This window comes from Strigops habroptila, chromosome 3, assembly GCF_004027225.2.
Source record: "Strigops habroptila isolate Jane chromosome 3, bStrHab1.2.pri, whole genome shotgun sequence".
In the NCBI taxonomy this organism is placed as follows: Eukaryota; Metazoa; Chordata; class Aves; order Psittaciformes; family Psittacidae; genus Strigops; species Strigops habroptila.
The window spans coordinates 23735058-23756632 of record NC_044279.2 but is presented as its reverse complement, the minus strand read 5'-3'; the positions used below and the strand labels follow the sequence as shown (position 1 = coordinate 23756632).

At 37.7% G+C, this 21575-nt stretch overlaps 1 protein-coding gene across 25 annotated transcripts in view; it reads right to left on the bottom strand.

Annotated features, from left to right (window-relative positions):
* CADPS2 (calcium dependent secretion activator 2) overlaps positions 1-21575 on the bottom strand; it is a 298626-nt gene that overhangs the window by 184090 nt on the left and 92961 nt on the right. For 24 of the 25 annotated variants that reach the window (XM_030479911.2, XM_030479889.1, XM_030479892.1 and 21 more), the window contains exon 3: positions 10303-10635. In XM_030479911.2, coding sequence (XP_030335771.1) covers positions 10303-10635 — 333 coding nt within the window. Of the gene's footprint in view, positions 1-10302; positions 10636-11310; positions 11573-21575 lie in introns of those variants that run through there. The other variant, XM_030479913.1, reaches the window with a different exon arrangement.

The following is a 21575-nucleotide window of genomic DNA, read 5'->3' as shown; positions in this document are numbered from 1 at the left end:
TGTTCCCAGCTACCAAGTGGGATTTTAAACCACTGCCAACCACTCTTTCAGCATTGTGAGCTAGCCAATTTTCAAGCCCTCTAATAGTAAACTTGCCCAGATCATACTTTCTCAACTTACAAATGTTAATGAGGTGGAAGATGATGCCAAAAGTCCTACTGAAGTCAAGGTACATTGCCATTAACTGCACTCCTTATTCACACAGTCATCCATTCCATGAAAGCAAGCAGTCAGGTTGGTCAGGCATGATTTGCTCTTGGTATCCATGTAAATTAATAGTGATCACTTTTCACACAGGTGAAAAAGGATTGCAAGAGATTGTGTTCCACAGTCTTTCCAGGGACTAAGGTAACGTCTATAATTCTCAAACTTCCTGCACAAGAGGATGGTTCGTTTGTGAGCTCTTGGTATGTTTTCTGAAGAAACCAGTGAACTCCTGGGCTCTCTTTTCCCACACACTAGTTTCTTAGGGGGTTCTGCACAGCAATTCTTTAAATTAGAAGTAAGTTCACAGCTTACGTTCTCAGCCTTCCTCCAACTCCTAACTGTCCACTGGTGATTTGTGCAGCCCAGCTGCTACCTGTGCTCACATTCACCCACAATTCTTCCCTGTTTGTGAGCAGTAGGTCAAATAGAGCACTAACCCTAACTGTTCCTTTTGCACTTGTGTTCAGCAATTGTCACCAACATAGTCTTAAAAACTTCCTCAATTGCTTGCACAATGCCATGTTAACCTCCAAGCAAACTGGTGGCAGGTGTCTGAAATCCACCATGAGGATCAATGCCTGCCACTGGGAGGCTTCCTTTAATTGTTGATAGCTTTATCCTCTCAGTCTGGTGGGCCATAACTAATCCCCATCACAACATCACCAGTATTACTCTCCCTTCTGATCTTGACCAAGAAACTGGACTTCTTGTTTGTTGCCCAAACAGTGTAGACACTATCATGCAGGCATTAGTGTAGCCACATTTATGAACACTCTCCTTTCTGGGAGGGAACATTATTGTTTCCCTTGTAGCCTTCTACCATGCATATCTTCTCCACATACATTTGTCCTGTACCAGTTTTCTAAATGAACAGTTACAGAAAGACATGAAGCCATTCTCCTGATGCTAGAAGCTATAAGCTCCAGGTTCCATTCTCCCAGAAGCATGGGAATGGAAGGAAACTACTAACATTAAGCCGGTGGGAAAACACCAGTTACGGAAAGTCTGCTACCCATCTGTAAAACATAATAGTTGCTCCAGTATGGTAAAATTAGAATACTGGTCAGCTAAGTTTCCCTAAGGAGAAATAGGTGTTTCAGGCAAGATCCTGCTGTCTCCAATCTCCTGAGGAAAGGTGCAGAATGGGGAGAAGGCTGTGCCAGACTGATTGAAGCATTATTTTACAGTGCTCCTAGGAATAAAACAAAGCTACTCCAATAGTGGTGTGTATCTTTGGAGACTCTCTCAGGCATGGCTCAGTATTATATTCCCTCATTTACAAGCAGTACTAGCGTTCCCACATTAGTAAAGCTTGGCACTGCATGACCAATTAGGAAAAAAGTTTATTCAGAGGTGATGGAGGGATTGACTCTTTCCTCACTTCATTTGAAAACGCATAGTTCTTCTGCCAGCCTCAGCATTGACACCAAACAATCTGGATGATATGAACAACTAACTTTGAGTCTTGCAATATAAAATATGGGAATAAATGAAAGACCAAGAAGCACCTCACTTCATGACAGCTCTTCTGTTGAGAAACAATCCTCTTTGAGGGTGAGAGGGTGTCTGGGGTGGACAGCCTGGAAGATCAGAGACTGAGAGATTAGATCATAGAGATGAGGACAGTCTCATATGAGGAGACTGCTGAAAAGATGACCTGAGAGTTTTTATTTGTAGGACAGCCACAAAACCACCTCCCTAGAAGATAAAAAATAAACACACAAATCATAACATATCCAAAGAGAACTGCAAATCTCTCGGCTGTTTTACATACAGAATTACTCTTGCATAGGACAGGCTATCCTCTATTATGGCTATGCTTTGACAGTTCTGTTTAAAATATGTATCTACCATATATACTATCTGGCTCACTTCTAAATTTACCTGCATCTTTCCCTTTGGAGAAATTGTGGTACAGGAACTCATATGAACCTTGTTCAGGCAGCTACTTGCAAAGAAACTTCCTCTCAAGAAGGGAGAGCTAAGAGGGTCCTCCCTTAAAAATTTCAGAAATGGGAGAAAAAAGCTAAGCTTCAGAACAAGACAGTATCAGTGAATGAGAAGGATACACAAACATAGGCTCAAACATAAGCTCATTCTTTTCCTGTGGCTTTTTCAACTGCTTCTGCTGGCTTCACACGGGCTGCTGAGATGTCTCAGGATGAAAAACCCTGCAGATGAACAAACCTAAATAATCGAATTGATTCTTGGGAGGGAAGTGACTGTTCTAAGCAAAACTGCTTTACTTTGAATTGATAAAGAGGGAATACAGAATACCACTATGTCTTAGCCAGAGCAGGTGACAAATTCATGCTAAGGGTCATTAACTTATTCAGCTTGCTCACAAGCATTCATTCAAATGCACATGTAAGCTAGTAATCAGACACATTAATAAACTTAATCATCAGTCTGGAAATGTGGCTGCAAAAATTATTTGGTTTTTATTTATTTACTTGAAGACACAGAACCTCTCCTTAAACACAACGACAAGAAGATACTAATACAACAGCTTTTGGGAGAAAAGATTTATTTTTATTGCTTAATACCAAAGTAGAGGAACTTTATCCTCAGCTGGTAATATTAAACATGATGAGTCAAATGCACTGGTTGATGTTAATATAAGTGCACATTAAATGCTGGATATATTTGGCTGTGAGTGTTGAGGCAGCTTAACTTCCTTGGATCTGGAACTCAACAGAATGTCAAAACAGCACTAATTACTTCATGAAGACTCCAAAAGAATATTTTAGGGGAAAAAACACAGGGACAGGTAAAAAATAGAATCAGCTTAAAAGAATCTGCTTTAACAAAGCCAAAACCAACTTCCTTATTTTTTTATGCTACAGTGCCCATTCTCCCGCTGTTTTCCTGCACTCACTGAACGCCAAAGACTCAGAAAACAAAACCGCTCGAAAGAAAGATCCTCAGCCAAAATCCCAGTGTTGATTATTTCAATTCCCAGAGAAGGCACAAGGTAGAGCAGGGAAATGGGTAATTCGCAGCTTCTCTCTGCTGATTCTGTGTCAAGCCTGGCTTATCTCTTGTGACACACAGGAGAACAGCTTAGGAGAATGCTAACTTAGAAAACACAGGTAAATCCACTAGTCTGTGAGTGCTACTAGTCTCTCAGGCTGCTACTGTCTAACTCCTTCATGCAGGTGCAAAACAGAACACAATAAGAAAAGCCACATAAGCACAAAGAAAGCTTTATGATAGAGCTTTACAAAACATGTACATTTTGACTTAAAAAAAGATTAAAAGTGGAAAACTGTCACTCAATGTGTTTTCTTAATACTTATACTGAACAAATAAACCTTTGAATATTTTCATAGTTTTCAGATGTCCCACTCAAGTTTTCTCCCCAAAAGCTGAATGTAAGAAGGATAGTACAATACCTCAAACACTGAAAATGCATTACAGTTGCCAACACGCCATTTATCTCTGGTATTTTCTTAGTATTTCTTCAACTACAAACAAAAATATTTCAAAGTACTTCTCCATTATGTAATTTGCAAGGCTTTCAAACATTATTCAGAGTCAGATATTTAAATATGCTAAAAAAGTAACTTGCTTCTCTGAGGATGCTTAAATATCCTTTCCATCATTCTATCATTAGAGTAAATGAGAACAAATCAACACCCTTTGGGGAAATCAGAGACTTTTTTTCCAATGTAAACTCTGCTATTACAGAAAAAAATAGTTTGCAGGAGCTAAAACTTTTCCCTCCCCTATTTTATACCATCAGTGTGCGTTAGCTGAACTGAATCACCTGGGGTTCCAAGACTTTTTTTTTTCATTGGAACTCACATTATTAAGCTGAAACTCCAAACTGGCCTGACATACATTGTTCAGCTTAGCTCTGGATTCCTCACAGACTCATTACAGAAATAATTTCAGGAGGAATATTTCAGATTGCAGCACTGTTTTCCAAAACATCAAAACTCTCGTCTTGAGCAAGACCTCTCCAGACCTCTCAAACGTAGGTAAAAGACAAATGAAGCACCTCAGAAAAAAATCCCCACCATTTAAAAAATGATAACTGTTGGAATAACTTCATATTAAACTCCTATGTGCATGTAATAAAGAGTGATGTCTCATGAAGAAGAGACAACATCTAAAATCCTCTGAGAAATAACAATTTATTTCTCCAATGAAATATTTGGTTTGAATTGTTCTGCTCTCACTGAAGAAAAAGGCAGTGGCAGCAATATTTTCCCCTTGAAGAACACAGAAAAATCAGCCAGAAAGCAGATTTTCTTTTTTTTTTTTTTTTTTTTGGTGTGGAGGAGGGTATAGGAGAAGATGTATTCTTGAATTTTCAGGTCCTAGAAACCAACAGAGTTAATGTGTGAATGAGCCTGAAGTGTGAACACTTGAACATTTCTGCATTTCTGTTGTAAAAGGCATGAAACACTTTTCAGGTTGACAGACACATATGAGAGTTTTACAGCACTGACCTGTTCTGCAAGGAAGCATATTGTTACTGTATCATGACTGTGTGCAGAAACTTTCTAGACTCACATTTATCCTATAAAAATGTGGTCAATGCCTGAATACTAACTACAACTCTATATACTCCCATGGTCCCACAAAATAACTGCTTTTCTTCTCCCATGAGATCTCCCATGAGAGCTCCCATACCACTGCCATCCTTCCACCCACTGAGAGCCCAAACAGCTTCCCCCCCGGCTCCTGCCCTGCCATCTACTCTGAAATATCTGCATAACTGACTTTTATCTAGAAAGCAAATAAACCCTGCCCCACGCTGGGGGCAGGCACTCTGGCTACCCAGCAGTAACCTCTTAGCAGGTAAGGCCTGAAGGCATCAGACCTCATGTATAAAGCAGGTGATCAGCACATGTATCTTCTGTTACTTTTTCAACAGGAGAGTAAGAGTACCTTGGGGCAGGTAAAAGCACATTTTCAGCCTAGAGGGATGTTTAAATATCAGTGGATGTCTTATCTAACACCTGATGCTACCTCAAAAATACAGCAATGGACCTTGTGAACATTTTTAGAAGTTACTTTGTTGCATCTGGTATAATTTATCATGAAATTAATAAATGACAGTCATTGGAGACCATTGGAAGGATACTGGCTTAGCTGAAGCCCTAGAACCCTGTTCACATTATAACATCTCATGGAACCAGTATCTTTTCTTTTGACCAAACACTCTGATACACGTAGTACATAACATTGTGTTCTATAATATACAGCCCAAGCCTTTTTTTCTTTTTTTTTTTTTTCTGTGACTTGCCTCAACTTAACTTAAAGAATTAATGAATCTGTTCCAGTTTTGGTCTATGTATTGAAGGGAATCTTAATATTTGTTTAATCACTTCAAGAAGTATCAATGCTACTCTAATACTTTCTGTACAAAGATGTATTCTTGTGCTTAATAAAGTTGCATTTGTCCCTATAATTTAGTGTATGAGAGTTTCTAAGAAAAATATCCAGAAGTATGGGAAATTCTATGTTCTGTGACATAACTGTACTACTTTTCATGATTTTACTGTGGAAAGGATCAGAACTACAAACATTCAAAAGTCATTAAGGCATTGTTGCAAATTAAACTGCCCTTAATTTGACTTATTTCCAAAACTGTATAATTAACTGGACTTCAGTGAAGTGCTGGGTGAAAGAGTACAATTGTATTGAGCATCATAAGAAGACTTTGATTCTTATGGAGAAATTCTTGACAGAAATGTTCTCGCAATTAAAAATAAAAAAATTATTATGGAAGATACAATATAAATATAGTCCATGATTCTCAATATTAGATACTTATACAAAAAGTTACATCTTGTAAAAGCTAAAGATAATATAAAGGATGTGAACTAGACGCAATACAAGGCTTTTACACAGAAAATTGTTATCTTGCAGCAAAGTACCATCTAAAACTATTTACAGAAGAACTGGTTTGTGGTTGATTCCCAAAAAGTCAACAGTAAAAGACTTAGGAAATAATTCTTCTTAAAACCTGTTACATTATTCTCAGAATTACTTACTACCTGTCAAAAAAGAGAATGTGACTTGCAGGAATTTTTTCATTATGAAACTCAGTGTTGTTCTCTCCTCCCTGCACCCAAGACAAGGGGTTCAGATCAGCTAAAAACATCAACCTTATAAAGGTACTTTCAAAATAAAACTGTGTGGAGTTCTGATTTGCCTGGTACAGAAAATCTAGTACTGGTGAAATGTTGCAAGAATAGTGCATGACCACACATCAATTTGAGTTTGACTTTCAGTTTGACTTTTTGCATCAAAGTTATCCTCTACAACAGTGAATAATTAAAAAAAAAAAAAAAAAAAAAGAAAAGAAAGAAAGAAAAAAAGACTATATCATGTTTGATGTCTATAAATCAAAGAAACCATAACAACACACTGTGGACAGGCATCTCAAAAGCAAGTCAAGGAGCTCATTAAGTCCCAGCTAACTGGAAATCATTTCTGTATCATAAAACACAGCTTAAGGCAACACAATGTAAATAAAAATCAGGTGAAAGTGTTGCCACTTTAAAAAATGGATTTTTTTAATCACAAAGAAATAGAGATGGTTGGCATCAGTTGCTGGCCTTCCTTTAAACTCTAAAGTCAAAAATGAGATCATAGAAGTCTCCAACTTAACGTGAACATCCTGTTAATGTTCACTACCTAAAGGCAAGCTTAGGCATTTAATGTATGTAAAAAGATTGACAAAAAGTTATTCTTCAAAGAAAAATGAATAAAATTCCCACACTTACGTGGACTGTGTTTGACAATGTCAGAGAGCTGGTCTATTACTATTCACTTTATTTTTGATTTAGTTCTTGTGCTTGAATAACACCGTTTCTCACTGCTATCGTACAAAGGATGGAGACTGGCAACCTGTGCAGATCCATAGTAAGCCACACCCTAGCAGAACCGGCTGATGAGCTGCTGCAAGACACCAAGAGTTTAAGAGTTGAAGGGAACATTCCGTTTAGAACAGGCTGAGGAGCAACAGCTGCTGAAAACCAATAAAAAGTTTCTAAATGCAGAGAAAGTCAAAAGGAGGAGGATGGCAGACTACCTCCTACTGTTACAAATAGCATCCTTGTCTACTTAGCAGGCCTGTAGGTGCAGGATAATTTACTCTTATCATCGACATTGTAAGACATTTTTCTATTTCCAAAGGGCTGGAAAGAACAAAACAAAAGGGGGAAAGAAAAAGACAGTTTTCTGCACAAATTATAATTGTACAGATTTGCTGTTAAGGGCAGCTGTTTCTCAGAGCTGCAAAACATACAGAATTTTATATATCTGATTCTCTGCTAGAAGCACAGGCTAGAAGCCAACTCATCAAAACCTCTATTGGAAATACAATTTTAACATCTGTTTGGACTTTCACTTATCTCACTGCTCCCAGACACTATTGATTATCATTATCTGCAAGTCTCTAGTATTCTAAGCAGCAGTGGCAAAGAGAAATGAAAGCGAGCATTTTCATACAAAGACAGATACAGGCTTTTAGGGCAGAATGAAAACTGCTGCTGCTAACTGAGATATGACTCTAACTTAATCTCATCTTCTATAAATACACTGTCAATAGAAAGGAATAATATACAGCCTAAATTAAAATATTTATTAAAACTGTAATGAGAAATCAGGGATTTTGGCAAAGGAGAAAAGGCATTACATTATCAGAGACTGGTTGTTGTCTGCAATGTACTTCCTGGGAAGGCTATGATTGTTGTCTTTGTGACACGCTTCTCCTCATGCCTTTGGTGTATTATGTGCTTGAGTGAACCACAGGAGCAGGATATGAAATGTATGGTTGGTAGCAATTCTGTTGAAGTACAGAATTAAAGTTATTCTTCGGCAAAGTAATCTCATCCTTGCCTTGGAAAACTAAAATCTTCAGAAAACTAGAACCTCAAACAAGAAGGGTATAGGCTCAAGCCATTCTTCCCAGCTTTAAATATGTAGGTGCTCCTACATCTGCTCCCAAAGAAGTAAGTCTCCCTTTCTTCCTGCCCTCCAATACATATATGAATCCAGGGTAAACAATGTGTACTTTGGAGACCTGCACAGGAGACTTTGCAATCTTCAGTGCTCAAAACCAGGAAGAGCAAGAAACGAGTCTTCTCAATCTCATTGAGTCATCCTCGCACACATCAGGATGATCAGCCAGTTCTTCTCTCTTCCCACTTACCAGATTATTTCCTCTTTAATTTGCAATTCATAAAATAGAAAAGAAAGTCATCTCATGCTTAAAATTCTACTATGGTAGAAGACTAAAATGAGTCACTGCAATGTTTCAGTCTCTCCGTAGGTTATGGACCAAGTACAGTCAGAGAATTATTTACATTTGTCAACCAGTTTCGTTCCATCAACATTCCTACAATTAAGAACCAAAACAGAGAAGCCTTCAAGTATACAGATAGAAGAACCTAGATGGCTGTGTCATCAGAACCCCTTCTAGACTAAGGGAACGATTTTTTTGTTTAATACTTCAAAACTCTACAGTGATGCAGACCAACAGCAGATTTTGACCATTCATAGTGACATATAAGGTAAGACTTACAATCAGTAGGCACCAGAGGAAGGAGGAATCCGTACATCATGTTTTCGGGTATTGGAACAGGTTGTCCAGAGAGATGCACAGTCTATCTCCATTCTTGGAAGTTATAAGACCTGACTGGTTAAAGCCTTCAGTAACCTAGTCTGTCTTCACAGCTGATCCTGCTTTGAGCAAGAGGTTATACTAAATAACCTCCTGAGTACTCTTCCAAACTGAATTATCCCACACTTCTATGTTCTATTGTATAAGAAAAAACCCAACCCAAACAACAAATAAGCAGGATTATCCCCCAAGATTTCAGTGTTTCTTCATCTTGTTACCAACCTGTATATACCAGAGGTTAGCTTCATGATTTACATGTATGTGAATTAAGAGGCAAAAGGAAAAAGATGGGGCAAACAGGAAAAAAGGACTATTTTCTATCTCTTTCCATTCAAAACACTGATCATTCAGAAGTCTCTTTCCACCCTGTTGGCAAACAGTTCACATCTAAAACAGGAAGCCATCATAATTTGATGCAGAATAAATTATTACACTTTCTCATTACAAAAGAAGCAGCAGCATTATGAACAACACAGATGTTTCAATCATTTAAATGATTTCATGCCACACTAATCCATAAATGAAGTAGGCAACAATGTCAAAGATGCCTCATTTGTTCCAGTAGTAAGATGGCCCATAACTACGAGCCAACCTTCAGCACAATATATCAAAACCAGCTTAGCTGTAGTCTGGTGTATTATTTTATAGACAGTGTAGAAAGCTGTGCGAGCTCATCTTAAATGCTACATCCACACTGGTTTGTTGCAAGACCTTCAAAAATACCTTGCTTTTTTCAGGTTTTTCCTCCCACAGTAATTGGTAATTTATACTTGCATCACTATCAAGACTGGCCAGATAAAATAATTTTACACACCATTTACAGTACTGATTAGCGAGAGATTACACATATAAATCCAAATGCAGTTGCTGAATAGACTGTTTGTCTTGGACTCAGTAATTTATGGGGAACACCACATTTATCCAACAAAACAACAAAGTAAAAATGAGCAAATAAATTAGCTTTGTAGATGGTGTTTGAAATGAAGCACATTGAGTTTTAATATAGCGACCTCCTAGACACTGGATGGCCAAGAGCATCCTGAAGTCAATCACTTTTCACCTATCTATTTATGGCAGCAGATTTCTTTTAAAGATGTACACACATACACACAAATATATGTACGTACATATGTGATTTATATGAGAGTATGCAGGTATACAGACCATAGAACAGTCTGCAGATCATCCAGATCCCTGGAGCTGTGATACTGGAAAAGGTCTCAAGAGATCCCTGTAGCATAAGTGCCATATACTCTGGCATACCCTTTTTTCCAAGTTTTGCTCTCCAGCAAACAAATGATGCAAAGATTCCTTTCTAAGGGGCCTCATCTCCTTAGGCTCTGGAGATGTACTTAAAACTGAAGGCTTCTGCACTCGGGAGGAAGTACTTGACCTGACAGCAGGGGAAAGGTATTTTGGACACAACAGAATTAAGTGACACTGATACTTACTTGGCAGGCATTATAAATCAACTGGTGTTCCAATTTTTTGATCCCTAGAATCTGCTGAAACATTTCATAAAGCTGTTCCTTGCTCAGAATCAGCTCCGACACAGCACTTAAGGCCATTCTATTTGGATGTTTGCAAAAGTCCTCTTCTCCCCTGTATATGGCATCGTATTTGGCTAGCCAAGAACTTAACACTGTCTCTTTGCTTAATCCATCGATTTCTGGCAAACTTCGGACTCTCTTTTCAATGTTTTTCTTAAAAACATCTCTAAAATCATTTGCAGAGCATCCTCCACTGTGGACCATTCTTGCAACCCGCTCACTCTTGAGAAATACCTTTTAAAATAAAAGAAAAAAAAAAAGAAACAGAAAAAGTTAGTTGTGGACACAAATACAAAACAAACCCTTATAAAGCAATTACAAGCTAATATTTTGCTTCTATGTAAGATGACTTTATAAGGAAGAGTTATACAGGCCAAGTTTGCTGTATTTTTTATAAAGAAACAAGTGACCATGACTATGTTGAAAAGTAAGTTTCTGCATTGAATAAATACTTAAACTAAGTAGCTTTATCAAAAAATTATGACAGCTAAACTAAAATGAAATTTGAATTAACAGCAGCTAATTTAAAACTTACTTAGAAGATGTAATTAATCTTTTCTCCATGAAAGGTCTAAAGTTACTTGAAAGTAACTCACGGATAAGCTACACTGTCTCAAAACTCAGGAGTATGAGTTAAAATATGATGTTTAAACCAGACAAAAATCTCATGGAAGATGAGATCCAGGAAATCCAGGAAAAAAAATAGTAGAGAAATACTACAATCAAGATAAACTAGAGAGAGAGGAAAGGCTCAAAGATACGGAACTAGTTCTCCTACTTACTGTAAATACAATACTGAAGACACAAGATGGGATTCTTTGTGGAAAAAACCCAAACAATAACCAACACAAAAAAGCCCCTAGAGTACACATACTCTAAGATATGACAAGACAAATTATAACAACAAACCAATTAAATCAGCATCAGCATTCTGTAAGAAATTTTCAGTGTTTCAGGATGGTAGCATTCATTTCTTCTAACACAGGTCTTGGCAAGGTTGATCTTTCCAGCCACTGTGTATGACTAGCTCATTTCCTCGTAGCAAGTCTCATGAAACTTCCTCCTCAAAATATGATCACTGCAGCATGATCAGCCCTGTAAACAACTGATGTGTGCCTTGGACAAGGGATAAGCTGTACCATGCTGTTGAATGGATATCCTGGGGAGAACTCCTGGCTTCCTGCAGCAGAGGAAATTGGGTCAAGGCCCTCCACTCTGCCAGGCTTGCTGCTGGGGGACTGGTCGGGTGCCACACCAACACCCCAAGCACAGCTGAAATGATAAGAATAGATGTGATACCACATAGTCTAAACAAATATCCTGTCACCTTTCTGTTTCCAAATACTATAAAGTGGAAGATGAGTTAACTATTCATTTTCAGATAGTCTTTTTAGTCACAAACAGCTATGAAAACACTATGAACAGAGATAATAGCACAGTAGAGCTCTGACTCCATGTTATCACGTTGGAAGAAGGTGCACCTAACAACCAACCTAAAATACTACTGTGCTTCACGTGGAAAATACAAAACAGAGGAGTAGGAGCTAAAGAGCTGAGCAGAGAAGAATATATAGGTGAAAACAGATCAAGAACAACATATTCTAAAAGTTTCAGTGCTTGCTGATGCATGTTTCCCTGTAGCATATTTTTAAATGCAGTTACTTATAAAATACATGTTTTAACAGACTGGGATTTCAATAGCTCTTAAATCCCTATTTTCACAATTTCTGTGGAAATCCAGGGTTGTGGAGTATCTGGATGGTGGAAACCCCTTGCAACCCTGGGGGTTGGACTAGATGATCTTTAAAGGTCCCTTCCAACCCAAACCATTCTGAGATTCTGTGAACAAATATCCGAATTGATAGGCTGCAGATTAAGCCTAAAAGTACTTGCCCAAACAAGTTATGAAAACCTCCCCATCAGCAATATCTGCTAATTTCATTTTATGTTCTAACTGTACTGTGATAGATTTCCTTTTGTGGAAACGTAAGTATCTAAGGTTAAATTCTTATCCATAACAGGACCTGACATGGTTACTGTCAATTAATACTGATACTAATTTCCTCAAAATGCTACACAAATATTGAATCTCATTTCAAAACAAATAATAATAACAAATTCCACTCAGCAATAAAACTTATCAGCACAAATAGGTACAAGGATATTAAGCCTTCCCTTGTTTTAACAGTCTGCAATTACAATTGATTCATTCCTCCAACCACTTCACTGGAAAGCACACAGGAAAAAATTTTTAAAAAAAGATGACCTGAAACTGACTTCAGCTATTTTGTCCTGTTCATAAACAACATTAAATCTTCCACACATTAGTTTGCATACCCAATGAGAGAAAGCAGGTGCAGAAGAAAGACTGAAATTAAGACTATTTATAGGCTCTTTCACCCCAAAATCTCATGTTTATCCAAGATGACATGTCCCTATGTATTGCTAATATAACTGGATCCGTCTAATTAAAAATAATAATAAAAAAATGATCTGCAAAATACACACTGTAAAACCATCAGAATATAATTTACCTTTCATTATCTTCTTTCAGTCATATTACGCAAAACCATTAATCCAGAATGCCGGGGCTGAAAAGCTGCTAGTACTTCGCTTGACTTATGAACTAGACTAATTAAAAATTTTTATCTGATTTTGAAGTTGATTTTCTAGGAGACTGCAGGAAAAATCTGATCCATTTTTTCAACACTTACCCATGGAAGGGGAGCACTATTCTAACTCTTGGTGTCCACAGCATTGACAAAATGATGGCATGTTCATGTTGGGGAAAACAACAGGTATGTGCAAATACAAAATACAATACTTTAAAAATGTTTCTTCTGAGGTGTTTTGGGTCACAAACAGTATTTTCATTACATTTTCAAAAATTATGCCAAGATAATATCTCACCACCTTCACAGGAAGAAGTTCTTCCCTGTAAGGGTGGTAAGGTGCTGGCACAGGTTGCCCAGAGAAGTTGTGGCTGCCACATCCCTGGAAGCGTTCAAATGCCAGGTTGGGTGGGGCTTGGAGCAACCTGGTCTAGTGGAAGGCATCCCTGCCCATGGGAGGGGGGTTGGAACTAGATGAGCTTTAAGGTCCCTTCCAACCTAAACCATTTTATGATTCTACGATAATTCTTTCACAAAAGATGTGTGAATTTTAAACAAAATTACTCAAAAAATAAGCCCAAGATGTTAATACGAGACTACAAGTGTTTGGTTCTGAAAAGGAATCCATTTGACCTAAAGCTGTCATTGTACTACTCCTTTTTGAGCAGCAACTTACCAAAATTTTTCCTGAGGTTGAAAAAAAAAAGTAACACCATCTTTAAAATTAACTACTTTTATTTGAGATAACTAAAAAGTAACAGCAACACTTGAAGAGAAAGACTCCATTCTCAAGACTTTGTTTGCAGCAGAAAACCATAAGAGAATGGAAATTCAGGTAGGAGTTTACTGTATGTACCTGAAATTGGACATAGAAAGATGCATTAAAAAAGCTATTAAATGTCTCATTATTTCTGCTCCTGAAAGGCATATGGTACACTTCATGTTGAATGCAAAATCCTTTGCTTCAGTTATATTTCTTGAGGTTTGTCTCCTCAGTTTCAAAGCTCTTCTGAGCCATTTTATGGATGCTTTAAAAAAAAAAAAAATCTAAATAGAAGTTTATGGCAATCACTACTATATGGAGAACGGTATGCCACCAGTTTCATGCGAATAGAGTTATTGCTTTCCCATTGTTCCAGAAAGCCCATCTGGCTGAGTATCTGTGGGTCCAGAGTCTAGGGATACATACATGCTTTACAACACTGGCGGTACTTTCCTGGCAGCACTCATTTTACAATGAAATACATAAGCCCTTGTAGTAGTCTTAATTAAGTTCACCACTTTTTCTTCCACATGGATTATATATGCAGCCCAATCATCCCTATTAGGGAAAATATTTGCATTGATGTCCATCTTTAAAGCAAAATACTAATTAAGCACATTCACCAAATTGTCATCTCTTCTTCTCTTTATTCCTGTATTGGGATTGTCTGATCATTAGACTTAGATCTAATTAAATAATCATTCAAAAACCTCCAGTGCTAAAATGTTATCTCAAGTCTCTCAACACTTGGAGGAGACTGGAGAGAAAAAAATATTAGAGGTTTGAATGTAAAATATAAAATACCAGAAAAAGTTATTTGGTGACAAAGAAATCTGTTTCTCCAGGGAACTAGATTTGGCAGATCAGCCATGATAATTTGGAAATTCTTGTATGATTTAGAAATCGTTTTACAAGAGCCAAAGTTTTTAATGAAGTATTTCCTGTTTCTATCAACATTTTCTGGACTTCCTCAAAGAAATCCTGGAGTGACACTTTTTGTCAGTCAGCATTTGAACTTTTAGTATCATTATTGGTTCCTTGAATCAAGGTCATTATCAAATCCTCATGTTACCTACTGTTAACAAACTATCAAACACCAAAAATAAACACTCCATTAACACATACAATGCATTCAGAAAAAAACAGATGGTTAAAAGACAGGTTTTGATGGGCCTACTATATAAATTCTAAGGAATTTTTCTTATTCACATTATTTAGAGTCCTTCCAAATATTCTTGAACTGAGTCATACCTACAGTCTTTGATGGATAAAATTCTCTTCACATCATAACCATTCAAAGATGATCAGGTAAGGAATTAAAAAAGAAAATCATCGACTTCTTCTTCCTTATAATTACAGTGACAATTGTAATTTATGTCTATCTACTGAAGAATGGTTTAAATTCACTTTTTTCCAATCATTATACACATGCAATTTCATCTGTTGCAAATGCAGGTAAAAAGATTAATTCAAAATAGTCTTTTGTACTAGGTAGTTACATTAAAAGTAGATTTCAATTTAAAGATGAAAAATCATCGTTTAGCAGTGCCTACAACTTGAGAAAATATTGGAAATACTAAACAGAGATGTCCTTTTACATCTTACAGCACATACCCCTTAAGTAACATTTCTATTTATCAACCATCATACCAAACTTGACTAATTATATATGCAGGCAACACTAACATGTTTATCTTACTCCCTACTGTAAAGTTTAGGAAAAAAACATTAGCAATATACAAAAGACTTTGCATAAATTCAACTGTAGATAACTTTTGCCTTTTCTTTGTAAATAGATTAAATATCAGGTCCATTAAGCCATGCATTACAAAAATTACACGTGTTTCCTTTCATTCGAAAGACACATGCTGATGGAGTTTTCTATTTTAGCCACTTTAGAAGAAAAAACACCATAGTTATAAATATCTGTAATGTTTCTACCAGTTTGTGTAAGGGGTGTTACTAATAAAAAAATCACATTTTCTAATTCTGCTACACAAACCAGTAAAACATAACCATTCAGCTACTTGCTTATAGATCAGTTCTAGCAGAGCCTGGCTCACCTCTAGGTACAGCACCAACGGGGCAACACATTAAGCTCACACTGACCAAATTATTTTACAAGCTCTTTCATTCTCTGCCTGAACACTCTGCAAAAGGGTTGATAAAGAGAAAATTTATGATCTAAGCCCCTACTTTTTAAATAAAGAATTGCAAAACCAACCAACCAAAAAACATGCGTTCTAAACCGTACATTACCACAAAAGGGAAAAATATATATGCATTAGGATTTTTAAACAAAATCTCAGTTTCATAGTAATATTCTCTTCCAAAGTAAAACACAGAAAGAAACACCTGCACATTTTAATTGCAAAAATGTTGTGTCTACAATACAAATCTCTTGTAGAACACCACTCATATCTGTGGTATATCCAGTGCTAGAAAATAAAAATCCTTGGTTTTGTAGGCAATAAGTTACAATGGAAGACTTTTTTCAGCAAAAAATTGCCCTCATTAACTACACGAAAACTGAATTTTTTCTTTCAGGGAATATAAGTGTGTATATACATATAAAAATGCGTATGTGTGTATGTAATACGTGTGTATACACACACAGAGAGAAACATTGTAGTCAGTCATGTTCATCCATTATCCATTTTGGAGACAAACTGAATTCAGCTATGACTTATTGCTTCTTATGTTTTGAGTACAAGTTTTGTGTGGTAACACAGGATTCTGTTTAAGCATAACTTCATTTGCTCTTTTAAAATTCAAAAGGGTACTGAGAAGGGCAGAAGGACCACAAGAATTTCTCAGTTTCTGGAAAGGCAATTCCTTACTCATCTGGCACAGGTTGCCCAGAGAAGTTGTGGCTGCCCCATCCCTGGCAGGGTTCAAGGCCAGGTTGGACAGGGCTTTGAGCCACCTGGTCTAGTGAAAGGTGCCCCTACCCATGGCAGGGGGCATGGAACTAGATGGTCTTTAAAGTCCCTTCCAGCCCAAACCATTGTATGATTCTGTGACTCTATGACTCTTGATTCTATGACCTGTACCCCCTGAACACCTTCTAGTAGTGCAACTGCACCTACATCCTCCTCCTCATTAAGCAAAGCAGCACTGTGAACTTCACTTGCCACACAAGGAGCTAGAGATTCTTATTCATTTTTGATAGTCATTGCTGTTCCTCTACCTTAAGGAGATCACATCTACAGTCTAGACATGTCCTATGTCTTAACAGCCAGGGCTCAATGCCTCTCTCATAGAAAAGATGGTTGCAGCTCAAAATGCGCACTACATCTCTGGGGCAGTAAACTTCTAGACATACTAGACATACCTGAATCAGCTTCCCTACCACCTTTCTTTACAACACATGGTTCAAACTGCCTAATAGATTTTTTTTCACTTCTGTTAAATTCTGGCACTACTGGATCCAAGCTCTTGGTATCCTGCATGTTCCAGAACAGTAACAGGTGTGTGACGGGTGCACTCTACCCCTTAGCTAAACTAGCAGAAGTTTTGTTCAGGCTCCAAAGGAGATAAAGGCCTGAGACACAGATGGGCCAATAACTCCTCTAGTTCCAATCTGTTTTCAGGGCAGAGTGACACAGTAGGCATTGGTGCGTATGAACTTGGAACACCAATCATGCTATTAACACGTGAACAGCGTGTACCTTTTCCAAGACTCATTTATTACGGAACAAAGGAAGTTGGGGGTACAAGGAGTCTTGTGCATACCTTTCCCATCACATGCAATGTGACTACAAGCCAACCACTTTGTTCCATAACAGCCTAATTGAGCCACCTTTGAGCTCTACTGGCTAAGCAGCCTGGCTGCATGGCAGTGATCTCCCCATGAGCTGGGACACTTGTCAAGGTTGCTCCTCAAGGCAGAAACCTTTTACCAATGGCAGATATTTGGTAAGTGACTGATATCGCACATAACCTTATAGTATGGTAACTTGTGTCTTGCTAACTTTGGCTTGTGCCTTGGTACTTCAAATCACTGCTCAAATGATTGTGCCATACAGTAATAGAGTGAACCTTGCCATCAAACTTTGTGAAGTCGCACCTTTACAACGTAATATTAAAACCACTCTTGTTAATACCTCATACAAAAGCTCATTAGCAACTCTCAGTGCAGTCAACAGCCCTCACCCACTTCTTAAAGTCCTTCCCGATCCACAGGAACAGAAATATTCCCTATTATTTCACTCATTAATATGAATAATGTTCTCTGGGACCAGCTCACACAGTCCTTGGTAGTTCTATTGTATTCTGAAACTGCACAATGCATCACACCAAGAATTTCGGCTAGTTTCATGAAGGTGCAAAAAAACTTCTGGCCATTTGGAAAACAGCTTCCACAACCACATATATTAAGAACAAAGCTTTATGCCTAGAAGGAATTAACATATATTACAACCAACAGTGTTTGCTGCTACACCCTGGAGCTGCAAAAAACCCCCACTGTTTCAGATATTATGGTCTCACTGCACTTCTGAGAGCCTGGAAAGAAACAAAAAAACACGCCAAAAATGATGAAGCTGATGTTTAGATTAGGTTTAGTCTGATCAACTAATCAGGCTACAAGAAGAAGATCATTTTGGGTCAAAAATAAATAGCTTATGCAGTAGTACATCTGATAGTACAAGTTAATTATTTTTATGCTAGTTGAATAAAATTACTGCATTAGCCATTGAAAGAGCATTTATATTCTAAGAGGAGACTAATAGTTACTGATGCATTTTAACAACTATTTTTAATAACTATTGGCTGCTGAACATGAGTGGAAATTGAGCTATTTACTGAGATTTGCTCAGTATTTTGAAATCAGAAGGGCTTTTTTATGTTTTAGGAAAAAACCCAACATTGTAAGCCTGGCTTGCAGGTCTTCATCCTCCTTTGTTCCCTTTTACCCCCTAGAAATACCCTCCAGGCACTGTTTTGATTTTTTTTTTCCCTCAATTAAATTACCAGAATTAAAGGGCCATTTTTCTTTATCTCTGTAAGTCTTCAGAACAGAGTCCTTACCGTGAGGTAAAAGCAAAAGGTACTCAAATTTTTAAGAGCTCACACTAATAAACTCCTATCTGCCTGTTGAAGTATTTCTGTCATGATTTTGTTAATCACAGATTTCTTCTAATAGTATACTACACTTTACAGTCTTCCCTAACTTAGGGGAAAAAAAAGCTGAAATAAAAAAATCTTAAATTTTGATTAACAGCATGGCTTTTTTGTTTGTTTTTAAAAACTCCTTAAAACATTCCATTACATTAAGGTGAGAAAACGAAATAAAATTTAAGGTAATAAACTATCATTGTCTGAAGAGGCATAAGCTCAATTTAATATTTTTCCTCTTTTTATTTTTTTTTTTAATGTTACTTCTACTACCCTTCTGGAGTATATTAAGCTATGATTTCTTCTTATCAAGAGTAATGGTTCAGAAACAATCACATGATGAAATCTTTAGAAGGTTTACTTCATTTTCTTCAACTCTTTTGGGCAATAACATAGCTGCACATTGGACATTTCCCACAGCTTAGCAATCAGGTATCTGTAAAAAACAACCAAAACCCAGACTCTTGAAAATTAATATGTGTGCTACGTCTCTAGGCTTACATGCTTGCAAGCATACTACACAAGATTCTGCACTGGGATTTGTTTCTTTGCCTCCTTTTTCAAATTGGCACAAGCAATTGCCCAAAGTCTTCCCAAATTTCTGTTCCTCATGGCTACACACTTCACAGACTCATGTTCTGCAATGTTCGTGCCTTGGGCACAAGAAGAAACAGAGCCATGGTGACAATCGCCATAAAAAAATCCACGAAACTATTTCACCCAGAAGCAGCGTTTTCTCCTGGATTCATTTATTAAAGTAACCCAGACACCCTTTTGGAACAAGCAGATTTATCCTCCTTTCAAGGCTGACAATAGCAACCATAGTTTTTGCACCCTGGTGAGTAATAGCAAGTTATATGCTGTTGCCAGTACGAGCACAGTTGTGCCTTACTTTAGCAATAGCTCTATTTGCTACAGCCACTGCTATCTTCTCTTTAAAAGGAAAGTGCAGTCTCCCCTTCCACCAAACCCCAGAGTACACTGGCTGGCTGAAGCGTGCAGAGGGACTTTGTGCACTGTGGTGTCGGCCTTCAGCTGGTACCAGCACTCTGGAGGAATTATTAGCCAAGTATCACCTGGATGTACAGCTCTGAAGCGGTCCAACTTCCCTCCCAAGTGACTTTACTTAAATAGGCGATGAATGTTCACATGGTTTGAGATCTGTGTGGACTGATCCACAACCACATATTCAACATTGGCAGCCACAAAGAGGCAAATCCTCTTCCCCAAAGATGAAGCTCCACTACCTTCATGCTAGAACCTTCATCGGTGTAATTACAAACAAGCAAATACAAAAATTACTTCTTGTCTTCCAGTTGTCTATGGTGAAATTACCTGATGAACAGGTGAAAGGACAGCAGAATTAGATCTGCATATTTCAAAATGTTGTGATGTTTGGTTCGTTGAAACATAAGAAACAGCCTGCTGCTGAAAGACGTCTCAGTAATTCTGTGTTCGATAATGGGACTGGGACATCTGACGTGCTGCTAGGGACTAAAAACTGTTCTCTCTGCGTATTGTTTTCCTCCTGGCTAGGGTGTTCTAATTCTCCTGTAGACAATGCTATCAGGCATCACACCTATATGGCCCACTCATCAACCCTATTTAGCTGTGGAAATAAATGTGCAAATGTCACTAGAGACTGAGCAGTTTCTGCTCAGGCCCAGGCTTTTCTATCCAACTGCTCTGCTGCTAAAAAAGCCCCATTATCTCTGTGGATACTTCTCCAGACCTTCAGATATAGGATAAAGAACAGACTGCACAGAGTGGATCTAGAACAAATCATTAGGTTCAATAGTTCCAAAAGAGAAATGGTACTCCAGCTGTCAGCCTACCCCGGGGAAGATGTTAATTGCCATCATAGCAACAGATCTTTTCAACATCTATCTTTTTAATGTATTGACTGCTACAGACCATAAGCACACGTTGAAGTATTTTATACGGAATACACAACCCCAAAAGGAGGGAGAAGAGTTTTATGCTTTGAAGCACGCATTTGTTTGTTTGCAAGTTAAATGCAGGGGTTGCCTTGTCACCAAATCAGACAAGTTACTGACAACCTATTCTTATGCTATTTTCCAGTTTATTCAAGACTTCAGCAATTAAAGCAGACATGAAACTATTTCAGCAGGGAGATACAAAGCAGAGGTTTTCCTTGACCACGTATGGAACTTCCTCCTCTACTGTGTAAAGCTGCAACATGGTTACTGTCCTTGGCTATATCTATCATCACCATCTACTTAGCCAAGGCATCATCTGCAAAGCCTCCTTTTGCCAAAGTGCATTTTCTTGGTCAGTAAAGCGAAGCTCGGCAAGCATTAGGAACTCATCAACACATAGCTTTCAGAGTTTCTTCCTTCTTCACAGAAGAGCTGAAAACTCCCTCCCTAATATACTAATCTTGCCTGACCAGAGCTCCTCCCTTTACAGACCAACGGAAAGCTCCAGGTGGTTAGAATTTCAAAAGTTCTATTTAAGCTACCATAAGCCAGAAAAAGGCTTTTAACTCTGTGCCTTGGAGATAACACTGAAAAAACACTTATTCTCACTCTACTATTGGTCTTATTCATTTTCCAGCAAGCAAATTCCAGAAGGAAGGTATCTGACCCTGATTATGAGGGAAGAAGGTGAAGGACAACAAAAGCAGTAGAAATAGTACAGCAAAAAGAAGAAAGAAGAAA